The sequence below is a fragment of the Fukomys damarensis genome, unplaced genomic scaffold (genome assembly GCF_012274545.1).
Source record: "Fukomys damarensis isolate Sample0158 unplaced genomic scaffold, DMR_v1.0_HiC HiC_scaffold_5, whole genome shotgun sequence".
In the NCBI taxonomy this organism is placed as follows: Eukaryota; Metazoa; Chordata; class Mammalia; order Rodentia; family Bathyergidae; genus Fukomys; species Fukomys damarensis.
The window spans coordinates 81,162,093-81,181,977 of NW_022900917.1; the positions used below are offsets into that span (position 1 = coordinate 81,162,093).

The 19,885-nt window shown below is 50.3% G+C and overlaps 1 protein-coding gene across 7 annotated transcripts in view; it reads right to left on the reverse strand.

Moving 5' to 3' along the window:
* Positions 1-1,949: 1,949 nt before the first annotated feature.
* The window catches only part of Trappc9 (trafficking protein particle complex 9), a 682,458-nt gene continuing 664,522 nt past the window's right edge, over positions 1,950-19,885 (reverse strand). For 3 of the 7 annotated variants that reach the window (XM_033760864.1, XM_033760863.1, XM_033760872.1), the window contains 2 exons: positions 3,420-3,643; positions 1,950-2,685 (listed from right to left, as the gene is read on the reverse strand). In XM_033760864.1, the coding sequence (XP_033616755.1) occupies positions 2,518-2,685; positions 3,420-3,643 (392 nt within the window). In that variant the 3' untranslated portion in view covers positions 1,950-2,517. Of the gene's footprint in view, positions 2,686-3,419; positions 3,644-11,224; positions 11,466-19,885 lie in introns of those variants that run through there. The other 4 variants (XM_033760865.1, XM_033760869.1, XR_004516032.1 and 1 more) reach the window with 4 other exon arrangements.

Sequence of the window (19,885 nt, forward strand, 5' to 3'; positions counted from 1 at the left end):
TGAGCATTGCTTGTCCCTGGCGAAGTGCTTTGCTAGGTGTCCCTCTCTGAGGCAATGCCATGGGACACCACAGGTGGCAGTCAAGAAAGCCTTTCCCTAGGGGCTTGTGTTTGGAGTTCCAGGGTGCTGAGAAGCAGCCCCATCCCCACCTCCGAAAAGCTCAAGGGTGTCCAGAGGCCCATATGACCTCCACCTATTTGGACTATTTATCATCTTAGGGGCCAAGGAGCAAGATCTGCTCACTCAGGCAGCAGCAGAGTGCCTGGAGCTGCTTCAGCACGAATGGTATTGGGAGTAGATGTGTGCGCACTTCCCTCTCCAGCTCACTCCTGGGGTGGGGCAGTTCTGCGCTGAGGGTTTCCATTCTCATTGAGCCAGGAGCCCACTCAGTACCACTCCCTTTCCTGAACTTTCTCCTTCCTATGACACCACACACCTAGGGCATCCCTTCTACCGCCTAGACAACCTGCTTGGTTGTGGGGACTCAAACTAGAAACTTGTGCCTTCTTGGACCTCAGCCTCTGCCCAGAAGCCAGGTGTGTCCAGGTGACTCCATGCAGTCCTGCATGCTCCAGGCGGGGAGGTGGCCAAAGGTGACCTCTGTGGGGAGTAAGACTGGCAAACTAGAGACTGAGGGAGGGGGGTCCAGACGTGCAAGCAGGGTTACCATGACCATCTGGCATTTCATGTCCTTTGAAAAGGAACCCTTGACCTGGGGCTAAGACCAGTGAACAGCAGCTGTGTCCCAGCCCTCATCTGCCTTGGCTGCAAACAGTCTGTGAGGTTGTGTGCAAAGCACCCTGGACAGTGGGGCCGAGGTGCTGGCATGCTGGGTGACATCATCTGACCTGGGACCCCAACCATCATTGAAGGACTTAACATCATCCCGGGGGTGAAGGTTGTCTCCTTGGAGTGGCACTGCTAGAACAGTAAGGAGGACACATCTGCCTGCATGGCAGAACCTGACATTGCCCTGCCACTTCCTGCTGTGTGATCTGGGCTCTTGGAGACTCAGTTTCTCCCTCAGTAACAGTGGTGATGCTCCAACCTGGGTCCAATGCCACTGGAGGATGCTTAGGAGAGATGAAGTGTTTGGACCATGCCTGGAAGAGGAAGGTGCCCCTTGAATCTGTCCAGTGACCCAATGAGCACTTCCCGACCCCCTTGTAAAGATGGAGGAAAATTCTCTGTCCGTGCCGGGAGCTCTTGAGGGGGAATTTTGGACCCTCTGTACAAAAGGTCTCTTGTAGCCAAAGTATTCCAGGATCCCATGACAGTCCACCCAGTGGCTGTCCATCCACCCCCAGGAATTCTGTGAGCTCAGGACCCTCCCACATGTTCTACTACCCAAGTGGCTTAGTGGGTACAGCAGCCCCCAGTACAGCAGCCCCTAGGAGCCTTCGATGCCTCCAGCTTCAGCCCTCGCTGAGGTGCTACAACTTGGTCCCTTGCCTTCTTTGAGCCCACCTGGAGCCAGCTTCAAATTCTGCTCCAAGAGTATCAGCCCTTAGATGCGAGGCCTGAGGGTGCTCGGGCAGAAGTGGCGCTCTGCACACCTGGAGGCGGGGCAAGCAGTGTGGAGTGCCAAGGGAGCCAGAACTGGCACTCCTGGGCTCAGGGCAGGCGCTATGCAACCCAAGGGCAGATCTCTTCTATGCCTGCGGCTACCCTGAGCATACTCATGAGCACTTGTGTCAAAGGGGAAGAAGAGGCCCAAATGGAGCAGTCCACACAAGGAAGCAAGAGTACGAGGTAACCAAACCCATGGTGGGTGCAGAGTGGCTGAGGACCACAGTGTGGAGACAGGGGTCAGGGAGACACTGCATATGGAGAAAGGTGACTTGTGGAGCATCACAGGGACAGCCCAGTGCAGGCCAAGCCTGCTGGCCATGAGGTAGGGCAGTCCTCCCTCTCCCCCAAAAGCAGACACAGAAAGGCAAACACTCAGCAAGGTGGGCCTTTATTGGAGAACATTTCACATACATGGGCACACAAGCCCAACATCCAGTCTGCCTGCTGTGGGCACCCATGGCATCATATCCCCTGCACAGGCTGCTCACAGGGCCTCTGGGGGAAAGAAATGGCCCTCAGGGGACTCCAAGGGCCAGGGGAGTATGTGAGACAGTCCCGAGCCCACCAGGCAGCATCCACCCTCACTTGCTTTTTCTTCCCATATTTAAAAGGAGGCAGCAGAAAGAGGACCCTCTGCCAATGAAAGCAACACAGGGGCTGAGTCTTGGTTCCTAGATCATGGGAACAGGGGTTCCCCAGGCTTGCAATGGGCCTGGGATTTATCAGCTGAAGTAGGCTCAGGGAATAGTGGGAAGCGGGCTAAGGGCCTGTATGGGGTTCATACCTCCTAGTGGACTCCCCAGGAGAAGGCAGGAGAGGGTTAGATGGCCAGGGTACAGGCAGGAAGAAGAGATGGGCACACAGGAGAGGCCTTTGCACATTTCAAGGGGGTGACACCAGTCAAGCAGCCTCCTGAGCCCCACAGGAACAGAGACACAAGCAGGCTCAGGCCTGCACCTCCAGGGCACGCACATGCACACTGGGCAGGCAGAACCAGGATGGTGGCAGCTCCTTACTTCTGCTGTCTTCCTGGAACCGAATGTGCAGGAAGAAGTCACCTGTGTAGAGGAAGAGGAGTGCCCCAAGGCAGGCTGACTGGCCTGATGGCTGCACCTGATCAAGAGGAGGAAGAAGCATCAGTCTGGACCAGCACTAGCCCTCCAAAGCCACTAGTAGACCTTGGAACCTGCCTGGACATAGGGGTAACAGGGAAGGGCTAGGCTACCCAGGCCTGCCTCCCACGTCCCCTCCAAAGCTTTTCTACTGTACTACTGGGGGCAAGTGCTGTACCTCTCGCGGTCTGTTTTCATCTTTGTAAGGAGCTATTAGCATGTCCCTACCTGAGTGCCCATCTAGGGGTTCACTGAAATCAGAAGGGTAGAAATTGGGGAGGGGGTGGCTGGATGCAGGTGAACAGAGTGAGGCTGTGCCAGGGCTAATGAGGCAGATGTGAGCAGACAAGATCTGAACTTATGGACTCTGCAGTCCCCGGGGGTGTACATGCAGTGGCACTGGGCAGGGAGGACTGAGGACATGAAGTGGGCATAGTAGAAGTGGTGGTCTAAGCCACTGCCCAGTGCTTGCCTGCACAGTTCCCACGCTCCACAGTTCTGCCACCCTGAGCAGCCTAGGGAGATTGGTCACGTCCTGTTATCACTGCTCAGGGTCCCCTCAAAGAGGAGCTAGCCTAGTGATATAGCAAGCTGGGAAGGCACAGCACTCACACATATGACAAGGAGCCTCTGTGCCTGCCAATCTGCACCAGACCGGGAACCACTATCCAGGGAAGGGGACAATAATCATGGGACCTGGGCTCCACTGGAGACCACCCTGTGCCCATTGCTCACTGCTTCAAGGTAGAAGGTGCTGGAGCCCACGAAGGAAACAGTGTCCTGTAGGTCATAGTTGCGCACGCCATTCTGGTGGTCCTGGAAGGGGACCACAGTGAGGGCAAAGGGTCCCACGCTGCGGGGGCTCTGGTTGGTCAGCCGCACCTCCAGGAGCACGGGGTCACCCACAGGGCAGGCAGCCGCTGCATCACAGTCACACCGCTGTCCAGCCACCAGCACATCTGCAAGGACACAGGACAGTTAGGGGCTGCACCCAGCTTTTGTTTATCCCTCCCTCCTTCACTTGTCAAAGGTGCTGAACACATCTGTCTGTGCTGGTCCTACCCTCTTGACATGGGGTCTGACAGAGATAGGCATGCGGGGGGCGGGGGGTACCACTACCCTGCAGGGGCTGATCGGGCCCTGAATAATTTAGGATCTAGGCAGGCCTCTCAGAAGTGCCTGGAAGGACCAAATTCTGGCCATGGCTCCCAGAGTGCTGCCCCCCTGTCCAGGTAACAGACACAGAAACCACAGGGTTGGTATCAGGGAAGAGCTTCCTGGGAAGGTGTCTGGCAGGACAGGTGTCACCTGATTTAAGTTACCTGCCACACACACCTCCCACCCCCCTGACTTTTCATTAGTACATAGTGGTTATACAGACTTGTGGGTTTCACTTTAGCAAATTTGCACATACATACAATATGCTTTAATAACCTCCCTCATTATCCCCTTCCCACTCCATGCAGCCCAGTTACACATTTTTGGAGGAGTTTAATATGTACATTGTATTTTGATCACATTCATGCCCATTCCAGGCCTTATACCCCTCTCCCTTCACACATGCCTTTTGATGCCCTCATACCTGAAGTTGGGGTCAAGGGAGGAAACAGAGGCCAGTGAGGGAATAACCCATGCAGCATCTCTGGCCGAACCTGGGTCCAGGACATGGGGACTCAGCCTGCTCCAAGGAGGGCAGTGCTCTTACTCCCACCAACTCAAAGGCTTCAGGTGGCAGGAGGCCAGGGTGACAGGGACTGGGGCTGGTCTGAGGCATGGGGAGGCAAAACTGGCATTGAGAAGAGGATTTTCTCCCTCCTCAGAGTGTACGTGAGTTCCTCTGCCCACTCCCAGACTGGCCACTAACAGCCAAGTGTTTGGCAGAGGGGTTGGAAGAGGTTGGGGCTGCCCCAAGGCTCATGCCATGCCAGGCCTCCAGGAGTTCCTGGGCTAGCAGGGGAAGGTGGCAGAGACCAGGAGAGTGAGGAGTGAGTGGCCAACAGAGAGACCAGAGGTGAGGGCTACAGGCCCTCTGTTGGCCTGAGGCCTATCCCTAGCCATATCTGCAAGCTTTCCCAGGTAGAAAACCTACCCCACAGTCACACAGGTGGCTGTCCACCCCTATCTACATGGCGTATTCTTGGGGCACTAGCTGTGCTGGAGCCAGAAGCTGCAGGAATCCCTCAGCAGCATCATTCACTCAAAAATGCCAGGCAACCTCTCCTTGCTGGCATCTGTAGCCAACTTGACCAGAAAGCCAGGAGTTGAGAAAGCTCATGACCCAGTGAGAAGAAAGTGTGGTTGGCTAAAAGTTGGGCCACGCTGAGACTCTACAGTGACAGAGCACTCAGGCTGCTACTAAGGGGCCCATAAATGTGACCCCCTTGGGCCAGTGCAGGCACAGGGGATGGCATCAGGAGGAAAATATATCTTTCTGTTTTTCAATGTAGTTTTAAGGCTATGATTTACCCTCAACACTCTGCTTTTGCTGCATCTTTCACCTTTGGATGCACAGAACCTGTGAGCTGAGTCAGACCAGGCTGGGACCTGTTTAGGAGCCTGAGTGTCTGTCCCCTGGTCAGCTGAAGTGCACACAGCATCCTCAGCAGTGTGAGGCACACAGCAGGCAGCACGGGGATGGTCTATTATTTCTACCAGCCACTCCACCCTGCTGAGACCGGAGCTAGGATCTGAGGGACTCAAGGGTGACCTGAGCTGTGGGGCCCCAGGCATGTCACTTTAGCCCCCAAGGCTCAGTTCTCTCTTCTGTCAAAGGAGGCTGACATCGACAACAAGATTGATTAGACAACATGACAGACATGATACACTGCCCTGTGAGCCACAGCATGAGACAGATATACTCTTGGGTTCTAAAAATGGCCCATGGGGGGGCCTCAGTGATGACATCAACCCAGCTTCCATCTAGGCACCTGGTGAATGAAGGATGTGAGTCTTGAGTGCTGGCAGCATAGTGACTTCTGTTCCCAGCCTCCATTTCCCTACATGTGACATGTGGCTCAGCACAGGGAGATGGCCATCAGCCCTTGGCTGCTCTCCCACCCTGGTCTTCTTGGGCCAAGCCTCTGGAAATATTTTGCAAATAGGGAACTAACCAGGCACAGTCGGAACCTTCTGAATAAAATGGGGGATGATAGAGAGACAGCAGGTGTCATAAGGCCTCGGTGACTGGTTCCATTAAGGGAAAGATACGATTATGTGCAAATCAGTGAAGGGTGACTGTCTCATTACATCTCTGCTCTCCCTTTTTCCCCCATCTTGCAGAGAACGGTGTAGGCTGCTATAGCAGCCAGGCCCAGCTTCCCCTGTCTGCCGAGGGTTAACCCTTCCTAGTTGGGCTCTGGGAAAGGCAACGAGCCTCACAGCCAGCTGTCCCAGCAGTGGCTTCTCCTTGTGAACATCCTTTTGAATCTTTCCTGACCCTTTTCTCTAAAGGAGGAGGGACTTGGTGCCTGAGGCCAACCAGGCAGCAGGGTCTAAGGTAGGGTGGACCTGGCCAAGCAGGAGGCTAGGCTAAGCCTTGGCCTCACCTCTGCACTGTCATTCTGATGGGTGGAGACTTCTCTAACTCATCTGTGAGGCCAGCATGTGATCCTGACCTTCCCAGCTGGGAGATGGGTGAAGGCCAGAGAGGAACACCGTTGAGCTATAATTCACATGCCATACAACCCACCTACTAAAAGTATACAGTTTAGTAGCTTTCAGTATATCCACAGGTATGCACAACCACCACCACCTTCAGAACAATTTCGTCATTTCTGTCAGAAACCTGGGACCCTTTAAGACACCTTGACCCTCCTTACCTCTAGCCTGACTCTAGATTTCCCTTCTCTGGACTTTGCTATGAGTAGAATCAAAGTGTACAGTGCTCTGTACCTGGCTTCTTCCACTTAGCACAGTGCTTCTGGGTCTATTTGTGTGGTAGCGTGTTTCCTGTCTTCCTCCCTTCTAGGCTGTCATCACATCTCCATTGCATGGAGATGCAGTAGCACATTTGTTCATGATGCATCTGTTGCTGGACATTTGTTCTCCACCTTGTTCTGTTCTGGGAAATGCTGTAGTGAGCTCAGGTGACCCAGGGGTGGATGTAGGTTTCCATCTCACAGGGCACACAGCTGACTGTATACTTGCTGGGGCAGATGTAGTTCTGATTAGCACCACTGCTGGAGGCCAGCTTCCCATGGAGCTCACACACCCAGCAGCATGCATAAATGCATGGCTTCTCCTTCCCTTCCACAATTCATGTCCTTTTCTGTCCTTTTGGTGCTGGTAACCCTGGTGGGGATGAGGGCATGGTGTGTGGCTTTCATTTGCATCTCCCTGACATCCCTCTCTGTGCCTAGCCATGCTGCCTCATGGTGCTCACTGCCCCTGCAGACAGGTTCTCTGGTTCCGGCCAGCCTGAGCAGGAATTGAGGGTGGCCTTGTGTGCAGCTCCTGCACATGACCTGTGAGGACCTGGTAGGATTCTGAGCCACCCACTCTTTGGAGGATCCCCCAAGTGGGCTGATGGAGGACAGGGCTGGGGTTACAAGGCTTGCCCTCAAGCATGATGTGGGCAGCAGTCGGGAGCCACCAGACAGGGCCAGCATCACCAAACTCTGGGTAAACCACAGGACAAGAGGAGACCATAGACGAAGAGCAAGGAGACACAGAAATTACAGAGCCAGGAGGCAGCGCAGGTGGACATAATCCTGAGGACTGAGGGCCAGCCAATCTGGCCTGGGCCCCCTAACACCTGCAGCTGTCTCTCCTGTTAAGTGTGGGAGCAGCAGGCTGGAATAGTTCAACCCTTGTGGCACCTAGGAGATGGTTGTCAAATGGCTGTGTCCATGGGGAGAGGACAGCCCACAGCATACTCAAGAGGCTGGCTTGGCTGAGTTCTGAGGACCCAGCTTCCCCATCTAGGGTGGTACTTCTGAAGTGTGTGCCTTACACAGGCCCAAGGCATGTGTCATTTGTCTTGGAATGGGCAGCAGAAAAGAGCAGAGGGAGAAGTGTGGCTCCTCCTCCACTCAGCTGCATCACTGGCTTCCTCGGGAGTTTGAAGGAAATTCTAAAAACTCAGCAGGCCCCAGAGGTGTGTGCAAATCACCTTTCACTGGCAAAGAGGAATGACCTGTACTTTCTTGCCCACCTGACTTACCCAAACATCTGTTCACTTCTTTCAGACACAGTTCCTCAGACCAGCACAGAGTTCATTTTTCCTCCAGAGTGTCAAATCCAAGCTAGGCTGCCCTCCCTTCCTTGCCCCAACTCCACTGTTCTGCCTTTGGTGAGCAGGGAAGTCAGGATCTGCTAGGTGACTTTGGAGGCAAATGTCAAACTGGGTTAAAAGATGCAGACTTAGGAACCAAGCAGTAGGAAGAAACGATCAGGTGGAAGAATCCAGTGCTCAAGGTCCTACCAGGCCTGCTCCAACTAAAGAATATTTAAAATTTAAATTCCAGAAGACATGTGCATATTTTCTTAGTTTACATGAATTGTGGGTAGTCCTAAATTTTAGGGTTCAGAAAACACTTGGCTTTGGAATTGATCAAGTTACTTTGTCTCTCTAGATGAAAGAGAAGAAGCTGATATGGAAAAAAGTAGGTACACCTTAGCATGTGAGATGGGAGCTAAGCAGAGGGGTTGCAGGCTATTGGTTTCCACACTCTAACAACACTGCCAATTGTTCCCTGGGGAGGCACTAGTGGATCTAATATAAAACCCTATAATTTCCAATCTCCCAGTAAAAGCTGATATGCTTTCTCCAATGCCAACATAGCTAAATGCTAGGTACTCAGTCAACCAACCTGGTTACCACAAAAGCTAAGGAGCTGTCCTTTTCACTCTGGTGGTGAGGAAGCTCAGAACCAAACATTTATCAACTCAGAGCCCCATTACGGCTCCAAGGAGCTGTATTTTATTTCCCATGAACTTTATTTGCACTGTCCTGGCTGCCTTGGTGTCCTGAATCAATTCAAACACTGTCCTTTCACAGTCATTTTGACTTTGGGGAACAACAAAAGTTGCACAGAATCAGATCTGGTGAATAAGGTAAATGAGCACACACCGTAATGTTTTTATGAGCCTGCCTTTCTTCGGATGGCACTGCACACCTGCATTCACTGTATTTTTTACCACACCTCATAAAGACCCTTACAAAAGAAGGTTTCCAGAAGTGCTTCAGAAAGTGGCAAGAATGAGGGGACAGATGTGTTCAAAGCAGCGGGGAGTATTTTGAAGGAGAATAATGGCAATGTGTCTTTCATAAATGTTTTAAATTAAGACATTCATCATATATTCTGATCACGTTGTGTATGTTAAGAGTGAGTGTGGAAAAGAGGTCAGAAGCACAGCTGATGCCCATGAGGAGGGGTTGTGAGAGAGGCTCTGATGCACAGAGATGCCACATGGCCCTGCCTGTGCCCTCCCCTCCTCCAAGACCCTTGCGCTGGGAAGGGAACCTCTGTGCTATGGCCCAGGCCAGGCTCAGAGGTGGACACAAGGCATGGGGGATGGAAAGGGGGCCACCAGTCTCCCCAGGCTCAGAGAGGTGCTTGCTGAGAGCCATACAAGCTGGACCTCCAGACACGACAGGACAAGTTTGTACCACCCAGCACAGGGACACAACCGGGCTCTTCCTCCACAGCCACCATCAGGGCTCACACCAGCAAGCTGGTGCTACACTCTCCACCCACCAAATGGCATGCATTTTTAACAGTTACTGAGGTAGCTAATTAGTTCATAAACCAGAATGCCTCTTCCTCAGCGTGGGGGGGCTTGAGACCACATGTGTAATTACTCTGAAGTTGAGAATGGCTCCTCAGGAGCTGCTGCCTCTCTCGGGTAAATAATTTACTTTTACAACTTTTCATTAAAGATTAAAGGGAATTAAATTAAAATTAAGGCAAACTGACACTGCAGAGACCTGTGTGTTTGCAGTTCTCCAAGGCAGGGTCTTCAGCCTTGCAGGGTGTGGGATGGGACAAGTAAATGTGGGAGGTGACTTCCAGAAGGGTGATGGCCTGCCTCCCAGCCTGCAGCTGTTGGGATCCTGGCTTGAGTGCAGAGATAAAACACTCAAAGCTAGCATTACCATCAAGTCCCCGGTCTCCCTTTTTGTCTGCAAGCCAAGATGCCTGGGATGCAGGGCGGGAGCTTTACAATTGGGATGTGAGCACTGACAGTGGCTGTAACTTAGCACAGAGTCAGGGGTCAGGGGTGCCCCTCTAGGAGTTAGAGCTTTGACTCTCTGGGCGGGGAAAGGCAGGCACCCAGGGAAGGAAGTGTTGTGCTTGGGGCTGGCTGGAGAGATAACACACAGCAAAAAGAGGACCATGGGTCCCACAGACCCAGGTGCCCACCCCAGGAAAGTGGAGGAAAGTCTGGGCCAATGCAGGCGGAGCACTGGGGTCCCTGGTATACCTGCCTTTTGGCAAGTGGGAGGCAGTAAGTTGGCAGGTGAGAGTCTCAGTACTGGGCACACATAGGTGACCTCCCCACAGGCCAAGCAGGCCCTACGCAGCCCTGGCAACTGCTGCACTAGTCAGAGCTTCCCTCTAGGATCAGCATAAATGAAGTAGCTGAGCAAAGAAGAGCCAGAGGCTTCTGGATAGAATGCAGCTCAGGAGACCAGAGCCCAGCACTGCCAGGCTAGCTAGTGGTGTACTGCTCTGAGCTTGAATTTACAAATCCATAGCACAAAACTCACGTAAGTCACCAGACAACAGCCTAGTGACCTACACCCATGCCAACTGCACAAATACGTCTTCACTTAAGACACTCAGTCATGTTCCAGGAGGGGTACAGTCCCACTCATGTGATGAACAATGCCACTATGGTTTGAAAAGACTGGGGCAGAGTTAGCACTTGAACCCAAACTTCCTGACACCAAGCCCAGCCATGGCGCTCAGCCTAGGACTCCACACTCAGAACACATCTACCCTGTGGCTATGCTGGGCTCCTACGGCCCCCTCTACTTGCATCACCACCAATTGTCTCAATTTCCTGCTAAGAAGCTCTGTGAGGAGCTCTCCTTGATCTTCCGGTGAGAAGGTGCTGGGTGCAGAGGCTGGCTGAGTGCTCCCCAAACCATTCCTTTCCTCCTGGCACAGACAGACAGCAGCAACCTGGGCCTTCCTGGGAGTGAGCAGTGAACATGTTACTGAGTCCTGCCCAATACAATGTGGAGGCGAAAAATGACACCTCCTCCAAACCTGACGCATAAACACATCCCTTCTACAACCCATGTGGGGTTGAAAGAAGAACTAAAGAAACCGAGGGATGCAGGAGGGAGAAGCCACAATATGGGTGGGGCCTGCTGCCCAGCTGGGCCCCTCCACCTATACCGCATCAAGCCTCCGTCCTCATCAGGCAGTGTTACCCCAGCTCGACCCTTCTCACCATCTGGATCCCACATGCAGGCCCTGCTGGCTGGGAGCTTGGCCTCCTTCCCTGGAAGAGGTGAGTGCTGGAGAGAGCATGGTGACTCGAGGGGGCATGTGGCAGTGGCCAGTGTCATATCTGGGCTTTCCCTCTACCTGGCAGCATGTTGCCTCTGTGCCCTCGGTTTCGCCTCCAGGAGTCTTCTCTCCATGGCCTGGTTGCTGTGCTGCTGTTCCTCTGTAAGCCACCCAGAGAGGCACTGACCTGGAGTGAGGCTGCCTCTGCCACAGACTGGCCACTCCTGCATACCCCATGCCCAGCAGGGCATCCACCCGGCTGTCGGCTCTTTGACTGGTGGAGGCCAGGCACGGAAGCCAGGTCTCTGTACTCCTTGACCTGCCAAGTGGGAGAGACAGGCATGGAAAGAAAGTGGCTTCTGGGGAGGACATACAAGGAGTGATCAATATATACAGTGAGTATTTAAGTAAAACTAAAAAAAAATCATTACAGTAAGACACATTGCCATTAAGCCTCTGCAAAATACTCCCCTCCTCTTTGAATACTTATGCCACAGTTCCTGCCACCTTCTGAAGAAGTTCTGGAAGTTCTTTTTCCTGAGTGTCTTTTCATGGCTGCCTTGATATCCTGAACTGATTCAAAATACCTATGGCAATTTGTCAATATAAACATTACAATGTGTCCTCATCCACCTTCTACCTCAGATCTGGCACCATGTGACTTTTGGCTCTTCCCCAGAGTTAAAATGACCATGAAAGGCAAATATTTTAGAATTGACTCAGGACATCAAGGCAGCCACAACAGTGCAACTGCTTCAGAAAACAGCAAGACTAGTGGGATAAGTGTGTTTGAAGTGAGAGGAAGGATTTTAAGGGAAAATTAATGGCAATGTGTCTTGTACTGTAATAAAATCTAAAAATTTAAGTATTCACTGTATCTTATGATCACACCTTCAAAATAATCATAAGTGTAGGGATGGTGCTGCAACCTCCTGTGTGATCACTCTTCTCCAGCTGCCACTGTCCTGTGCCTCTCATGGTCATGAGCGACATGCCTACCCCCTACTTCTGTTGGACTGTTCAAAACTGCTTCAGTGGCATCTCCTTTGGGAAGCTTTCTGGAGCCATATCTCCCAGCCCTGCACTGGAACTGTTCCTTGATGGAATGACTCCCTAGATAACAGCAAGCTCCTTGAGGATAGTGCTTAGGGCCAATTAATCACACTAATGGACAAGTGAATCAATGACCTCAGCCCTTTGGTGTCCTACTGTGTGGCCTTAGGTAAAACAATGAACATCTCTGAGCCTTTGCTTCCCCATCAATTACAGAAAGGACAGGCTGGGATGATTTCAGAATGTGCTATTTCATGATCTCCTCCCTGGGATCAGACTCCTGAGCCCATATTTGGACCCTCTTTCTGCTAAGTGAAGGTGGCACACTTGCTTCACTGGACCCATCCTCACACAGCCTGGAGCCTGGCACCTCGTAGTGATGGGTCAACACTTACAGGGACAAACAGACTCTACAAGTGCTGACAGCCAAAGCTTCATGTGGAACCATGAGGTCCCAGAGTAAAAAGAGATCAGTCCTAAAGGCTGTGGCACTAAAGCAACTTCCACGTGGCTTGTGGCCTAACCACCAGGAAGGCAGCTGTGGATAAACATGGTGGCAGCAAGCATGCTACTGTGGCACTCCACTGGGGAAGGGGCATGGCAGTTCCTGGCCATGCCTGGAAGCCAGAAGGCTGGTGAGGAAGTGGGAAAGAGAGCTGGACCCTTGTGTCCCCTCCACCCGGGCCAGCTGACTCCTCAGATGAGTTAAACACAGCTCTACTCAGAGGCTAAGGCAATGGAAGTACAATAAACCCAGAATGGGATGAGGAGTATCAACCCCAGACCTAGGTGCCTGGGCTGGGAAGAGGAGGGGCCGTTGGTATTTTGGCTTTGGACTCTATCCCAAGGCTCAGGGAGAAGCATTTCCAGCCTGGGCTTCTCCAACCAGAGCTGGAAGGGCCATAAGCTGTGGGGAGGAATTTAGTTGAGGCCTGACATGCAGCAGACTCTTGCTCCCAGGCACAGCAGGCACCTGAGAACAAGTGCTGGTTTACCAGGTCCTGGGGGCAAACTATACCATGTCTCCTAGGCTCCTGTCTACTGTTTCTCTTTGTCTTCTTACACTCTTGCCACCTGCTCTCAGGCTGTAGCTGCTTGGCTTTGGCTGGGCCCTCCTGCATACAGCAGCCTACCGTGTACTGCAGCATCCATGCACTGCAGCCCTGCAGCACGACAGGGCCCCTGAAGCTGGCTGGGCCACTAGTTTGAGCCGGAGAAGAGAGAACTCACTGGGGCCCCAGTTCTAGCTGCTCCTGGGCTTCTGTGGGGTTTCTCTGATTGGGTCCTTGACCTGAGAGGGCAGGACTTGGGGCATAGGAGAAGGGCTCCCCGTCCTGTGCAGGAGTAGAGGAATGGCCCAGAGGAATGATGTGCCTTGTGAGCTACCCTGGAGCTGGCACAGAGAGGGCCTCTGGAAGAGGGTGGGTGGCCATGCCTCCAGCTAATGGTATGCCATGGGCTGCCCTTGCCCTGGCCTCAGTCTGTGGGATGGAATGGTGATGAGAGGCTAGAAGGGGTATGGGAAGAGCCCCTGAGATCAAGGGCATAACAGTGTCACAATGCTGTCCACATGGCTTATGTGTATGTGCGTCCCCTGCCACGCAGGCTCATAAGAACTCTCCCAGACAGTGCACCTCTCAACCTGGAACACTTCCTCCAACAGTGCAGCTGCTGACCACTCAGCTCAGCCATGGCCCAGCACACCTGCCTAGGCTGGGACTCCACCTGGTTGCTCACATTGACCATGTCTGGCATCCAGTGATTCCACCACTCATGCCTCTCAGCAGCAGCAAGTGACACTAGCAGGCAGTCATCATTCCAGATACAGAGGAAACCAAGGGCAAAGCACAACAGCCAGGAGCTTGTACCCTAGCCAGGCAGTGCAGCCCAGGCTCTGGCCTGCTTCAAGGGCTGCAGAGAGTGAGTGTAGGGCAGGAGGCGTCAGCCCAGGCAGCAATGGCAGGCCAGCAGGTTGTGGGGGTCATCCTGGAGAATGGTTGGCCTGCTTTCTATTCCAGTCAATCAATACACCATTTAAAATAAGCACAGTCCAGCCCAGGAAAATATTTAAGTGGGCAGTAAATGCAGTCAGCCCACCCAGCCACACAGCTAAAACCTCTGGCCCAATTCTGTCAGGTGTTAGCCTGGAAATCACAGTGGATTTCTCAGTTATGAAAAGAGTAGGGGCCAGGACTAAACAGAATGCATCTTTGCATTCATATATAAGGGCTGTGCCTACAGCACCTGGACTGATCGACCTTGGCTCTTAGATAGACCTGGCCCTTCTAGGAACCAGATCATTCATAAGCATCCCTTCTGCAGGTATCAGAGCCATGCCCTGTCCATTACTCATTTCTGTCTCTTCACACTGCCCATCTGCTTTCAATACCAGTTTGGCTTTCCCTATTTTGTACACTGAAGTTGTTGACTACCTTTGTGGTGTTCCCAGTGGTCTACCTAGCTATCTGGGGTTCTTTGCCACAGTCCTGGAATAGGACTCATCCAATATATATGTCATCCATCCATCCAATTTATCTATCCCCTCATCCATCCATATGTCATTCATTCTTCTATCTGCCTACCATCCATCCATCCATCCCCTAATCCATCCATTCATCCATCCCTCATCCATTCTTCTATGAATGTATCCATCACCTGGCATTCTATCCACTCATGCATCCACCTTCCACCTTTCTATCATCCGTCTGTCCATACATCCATTTATCCATTGCTCCTTCTTTCCCTCCCTTCCTTCATTTGCTTTATATCAGATTTCACAATAGAATTTTCTGTATTTTCCCCATTTTGCCAATGTGTTCAGCTTTTCCTTCAGGGTGGAACACTCTGGTGCCTGCTGGACCCCAATCTATCATTTGAGGCCTGATGTCACTGACATCACTGCTACAAACCGTTCTTACTCCACCTAGACATCTCTATGATTCCCCTGGTACTTGATGGTACCTTTACTTGGTTATTTAAGTCAAACAGGTCATATTAAACCTTATGTCTATCATTTATTAGTTGTGTGTCTTCTGGTAAAGCATTCATTTTAGAAGTCCCAGAATCTTCATCTGGACTCTGGCCTGAGGATGACTACGAGGATGAGAAGGTGTTAGTCTCCAGAACAGGGTGTTGGGCATATTGTCCTTTCTCCCTTGTCTGCATGACAGCTGAAGGATGGTGAGTTTTTTATTCACTGTCTCCTCAGCTGGAGCATAACCATGGTGTTCTGAGTGTCCACAGCTCTCTGCATGCTCCAGTCCACTTTACAGAACATAGCAGGTTTTCAACAAATAAAATCTGAATCTTGACCTGGGAAGTCAAGCAAGAAGAGAGACCCTGAGGTGCCCTGAGCTCAGCACATCTCTGCAGGATAGCTGGGCCCAAGTGGCAGCCACCATCAATTGGGGAGGGGGAGAGCTGCTTCTGCTCCAAGGCCCTGACCCCTGGGCACCTTGAGGAGGAACAATTTTTGGTTCCTATTCCATAAAACAAGGTGATCTAACTAATGACTGCTGGAGCTCTTTCCCCATCCACTGCCTTATCTCAGCTGCTTACTTAACAGCAAACACCACCAAGAACTAGTTGACCATGGGTAGTCACATCTGCCCCAGAAAGCTGACAGCCTATGGCGGACACTGTGATGCCTGCCTGGACACCTCTCTGCAATGAAGACCTTCATTCCTGTTGCTGGGGTACTGCCCAAAGATAGCCCCCTTGGAGACTGCCTCATTCAGAACTGCAGCAAAGGTGACCCCTGCCACCACCATTGCTTAATATAGTTTTCAAAATCTGAATCAGAGCAAGCACACAAGAGAAAGAAACAAAAGGGATTCAAATGGGAAAGAAAGAAGTCAAATTATTTGCTTCAGATGATATGATTCTTCACCTACAAGACACAAAATTCTCTCCCAGACCTTTAGACCTGATGAACAAATTCGGCAAAGTGGCGGTATTCAAAAATTAACACACAAAAATCAACTGTGCTCCTATATATCAATAATGAACTCTGTGAGGAAAAAAAATCAGGAAAACAATATCATTCACAGTATCTTCAAAAAATCATTAAATATCAAGGAATCAACCTAACCAAGGGGGTGGTAGAGCTCTACAATAAAAATTACACAATTCTGAAGAAGAAAATTTAAGAGGACATTAGAAAATGTAATGATATCCTTGTTCTTCAATTCACAAAATTAATATTGTTAAAATGGCCATGTTACCAAAAGTGATCTATAGATTTAATACAATACCTATTAAAATATCAACAGAATTCTTCACAAAACTAGAAAAATAATAAAAATTCATATGGAACCAGAAAAGACAGAATGCCCAAAGTGATCTTGAGCAAAAAGAGCAAAGTAGGAGGTACTGCCATATTGGATTTCAAGTTATACTACAAAGTTGTAGCAATAAAAACAACATGGTACTAGCACAAAAACAGACATGCAGGTTAATAGAACAGAACAGAGAACACAAAAATAATATCTACAACCATCCAATTTTTGACAAAAGGCCAAAATATGTTGTAGAAAAGATAGGCTCTTTAACAAACGGTACTAGGGAAACTGGATATCCACATGCAGAATATTGAAACTATATCCCTATATCTCTTTATTTTGTGCTAAAAATCAAGTAAAAAAGGATCAAAGATCTAGATTTCAAAAAATAGAAACTTTAAAACTGCTGGAAGACAGCACAGAGTAACCCTTGAGGCAGCGAGTACAAAGACTTCCTGAACAGAATTCTAATAGCACAGGAAATAACACCAAGAATCAACAAATGGTATTATATTAAATTATCAAGCTTCTATACAGCAAAGGAAATAAATAGCCAACCAAGTGAAAAGACAATGCTCAGAAAGGGAAAAAAATTTGCCAAGTACTTTTCTAACAGAGGACTAATATCTAGAATATATAAAGAACTCCAAAGAATTAATATCCCTAAAAAAAATCACCCAATGGAAAAATGGGCAAATGAACTGAATAGATACTTCTCAGAAGAAGTAAAAATGGCCAATACTTGTAAGAACATGAAAAATGTTTGATATTGTTAGCCATGTGAGATGAAAATCAAAGCAACCCTGAGATTCTATCTTACCCCAATTAGAACAGCTATCCTCAAGAACACAAAAAACAACAAACACTGACAAGGGTGTGGGGAAAATGTTAACTCTTCTGCATTGTTGGTGGGAATGTAAACTAGCATAATCACTGTTGAAATTAGTATGGAGATTCCTCCAAAAATGTAATAATAGAAATTCCATTTACTTAGCTATACCTTTCCTGGATATACTTCCAAGAGTTAAAGTCATCATATTATAATGATATACACATAGCCATGTTTATAGCAGTGGAATTCACAATAGCTAAACTTTGAAAACAGCTTAGATTCCCATCAACATATAAATGGGTAAAGAAAATGTGGTGTATCTGTCTACACAATAGATTATTATTCATGTACAAAGATTGAAATCATGTCATTTTCAGGAAAATGGAACTTGATAAATGAAATAAGTCATACACAGAGAGTTAACTATCTTATAGGTTCTCTCATAGTAGAAATGAAAGAAAGAAAGAAAGAAAGAAAGAAAGAAAGAAGGAAAGAAAGAAAGAAAGAAAGAAAGAGAGAGAGAGAGAGAGAGAGAGAGAGAGAAAGAAAGAGAGGAGGGAGGGAGGAAGAAGGAAAGAAAGGAGGGAGGGCAAGGAGGGGAGGAAGGGAGTGGGGAGAGGGAAGAAGGGAGGGAAGGCAGAATAAAGAGATGGCAGGAAACAAAAAGGCAGACTTTTAGACTCAGATATGGGGAAGGGCTAGGAAGCAAGACTGGTGAAGAGACAGCAAATGCTCAAGATACGTTACACAAATGCACCAGTTCCTTAACATGACTATCATTATTCTATGCTGCAAACATACTCTAATAAAACATAAAAACTTTAAAAAGAACTGGTTGATCGACATAAACCATAAATGTTCATGTCAGCCCCAGTTTGAGGTGCACACTGATTGCTGCCTGGGCACCTCTCTGGAATGGAGGCCTTTACCATCAGGCAGTGGACTACCCCCTAGGGCACTAGGAGACACTGGGTTTAGGAGAGGTGGATTGACCAAGGTCACAGGCCCTGCTTGGGGAACCCCCCATCCAGCATCTGACCTACCTGGGTTATCAAGGCTGGTCCCCTCATCCCAACTTGGGTAACACCTAGGAGTCAGCCCCTCTCCATCTTCTCTCTGTGCCTGCCTGGCTCGTCCCTCTGCCTATCTTTCTCTCTTCTTCCCACAGTACCCACTGAGGCTACTTTGGGCCAGTTTCCATCCTAGGGTGTTTCCTGGGAGCCCAGAACTGTGATACACCCTGAACGGTGCACCTGCACCCTGCTGGAAGCAAGCCCTGCTGGGACAAGTCCCATTCTCCATGTCAGGCCCAAGAGACCACCCTTGCCTCTGCCCCTCACTGAGCTGGGTGACTTGACATCCACTTCCTTATTAACTCACACACTCTCAAGGTATTTTTTGAGTACCAGCTACATGTCAGGTTTCCAGGCAAGGGGAGTCCTGAGGAAGGAGCACCTGGAATAGAAAGGAAGGAACAAGAAGCTTTGTTTGGAAGGTACTGGGGTAAAATTCAGCACCTTGTGCCTTCAGGTTATGATAGGGAATGAGCCTGACAGGTGGAAGAACTAGATTATGTCCCAGATCATCCAAGTGAGGTTTGGAAATGGCTCAAGCCACTGTTGATGAGGCTGAGATAAGTTTCTAATACCAAAGTTGATGCTGCTTCTAACCCCTCAGAAGCTGCTCCCCAGTCCTCTCTGGAGCCAGATGGGTACTTGAAAGGGCAGGAGCAAACTTGCATTCCCCATGCAAACTCATGCCCAAGAGCAGGTACTATTCTGACTTGGAATAAAGGGCAGGGCTGGGCTACAAACCCAGCATTTGCATTGGCCAAGCACCATTTCAACCCCACATCAGCCCTCTGAGCAAGGAGATGCTCTTCAAGCAATGAGGTTCCCATCGTAAAGGTGAGAAAGCCAAGGCTCTGAGAAGTTAACAACTTGCCCAGGTTACATAGTCACCAGCTCCTCCCTTCAAGTCTGTCAGATATGGAAGCAGACAGCCTGCCATGGGGAGGGGCCCAGCATTGTCACTGTCCCCTAGACAAACTTCCAGGCCAATACCCACTCACCAAGCATCTGGGTTCACAGTCCAGGCTGCTGCATGAGCCACTCCCACCTCCCCTGCTGCAGGCCACCTCTGTCTTCCCTTAAACACTCCACGAGCATGCACACGTGTGTGCATGTGTGTGTGTGTGTGTGTGTGTGTGTGTGTGGGCACGTGTGCAGGCAGGGTCTGAATGCGTGGGATGGTCGTGCGTGCAGTGTGTACACCAATGTGAAGTGCAGTCCCAAGGCCTACTGCAGCAGCCTGGGAGGCTGACAAGAGCACAGGCCTGTGGGAAAGGCCAGGCTGGGCTGTATGGTTGGGGAGGAGAGGGGATTTGTCCATGAATACCTCACTCTGTGTCCTTGGAATTGAGAGCCTGAAGAACAGAAAAGGAAAGAGAATATTATGGCAGCACAGCCAGTGCTTCCCAGGCCAGTGAGGACATCAGAGACCAGGTCTGCTCTGCTGGCCCTTGCTCCCAGGCAGCCCATCTCAGGACAGTGGACAGTGACTGGCAGCTCAGAA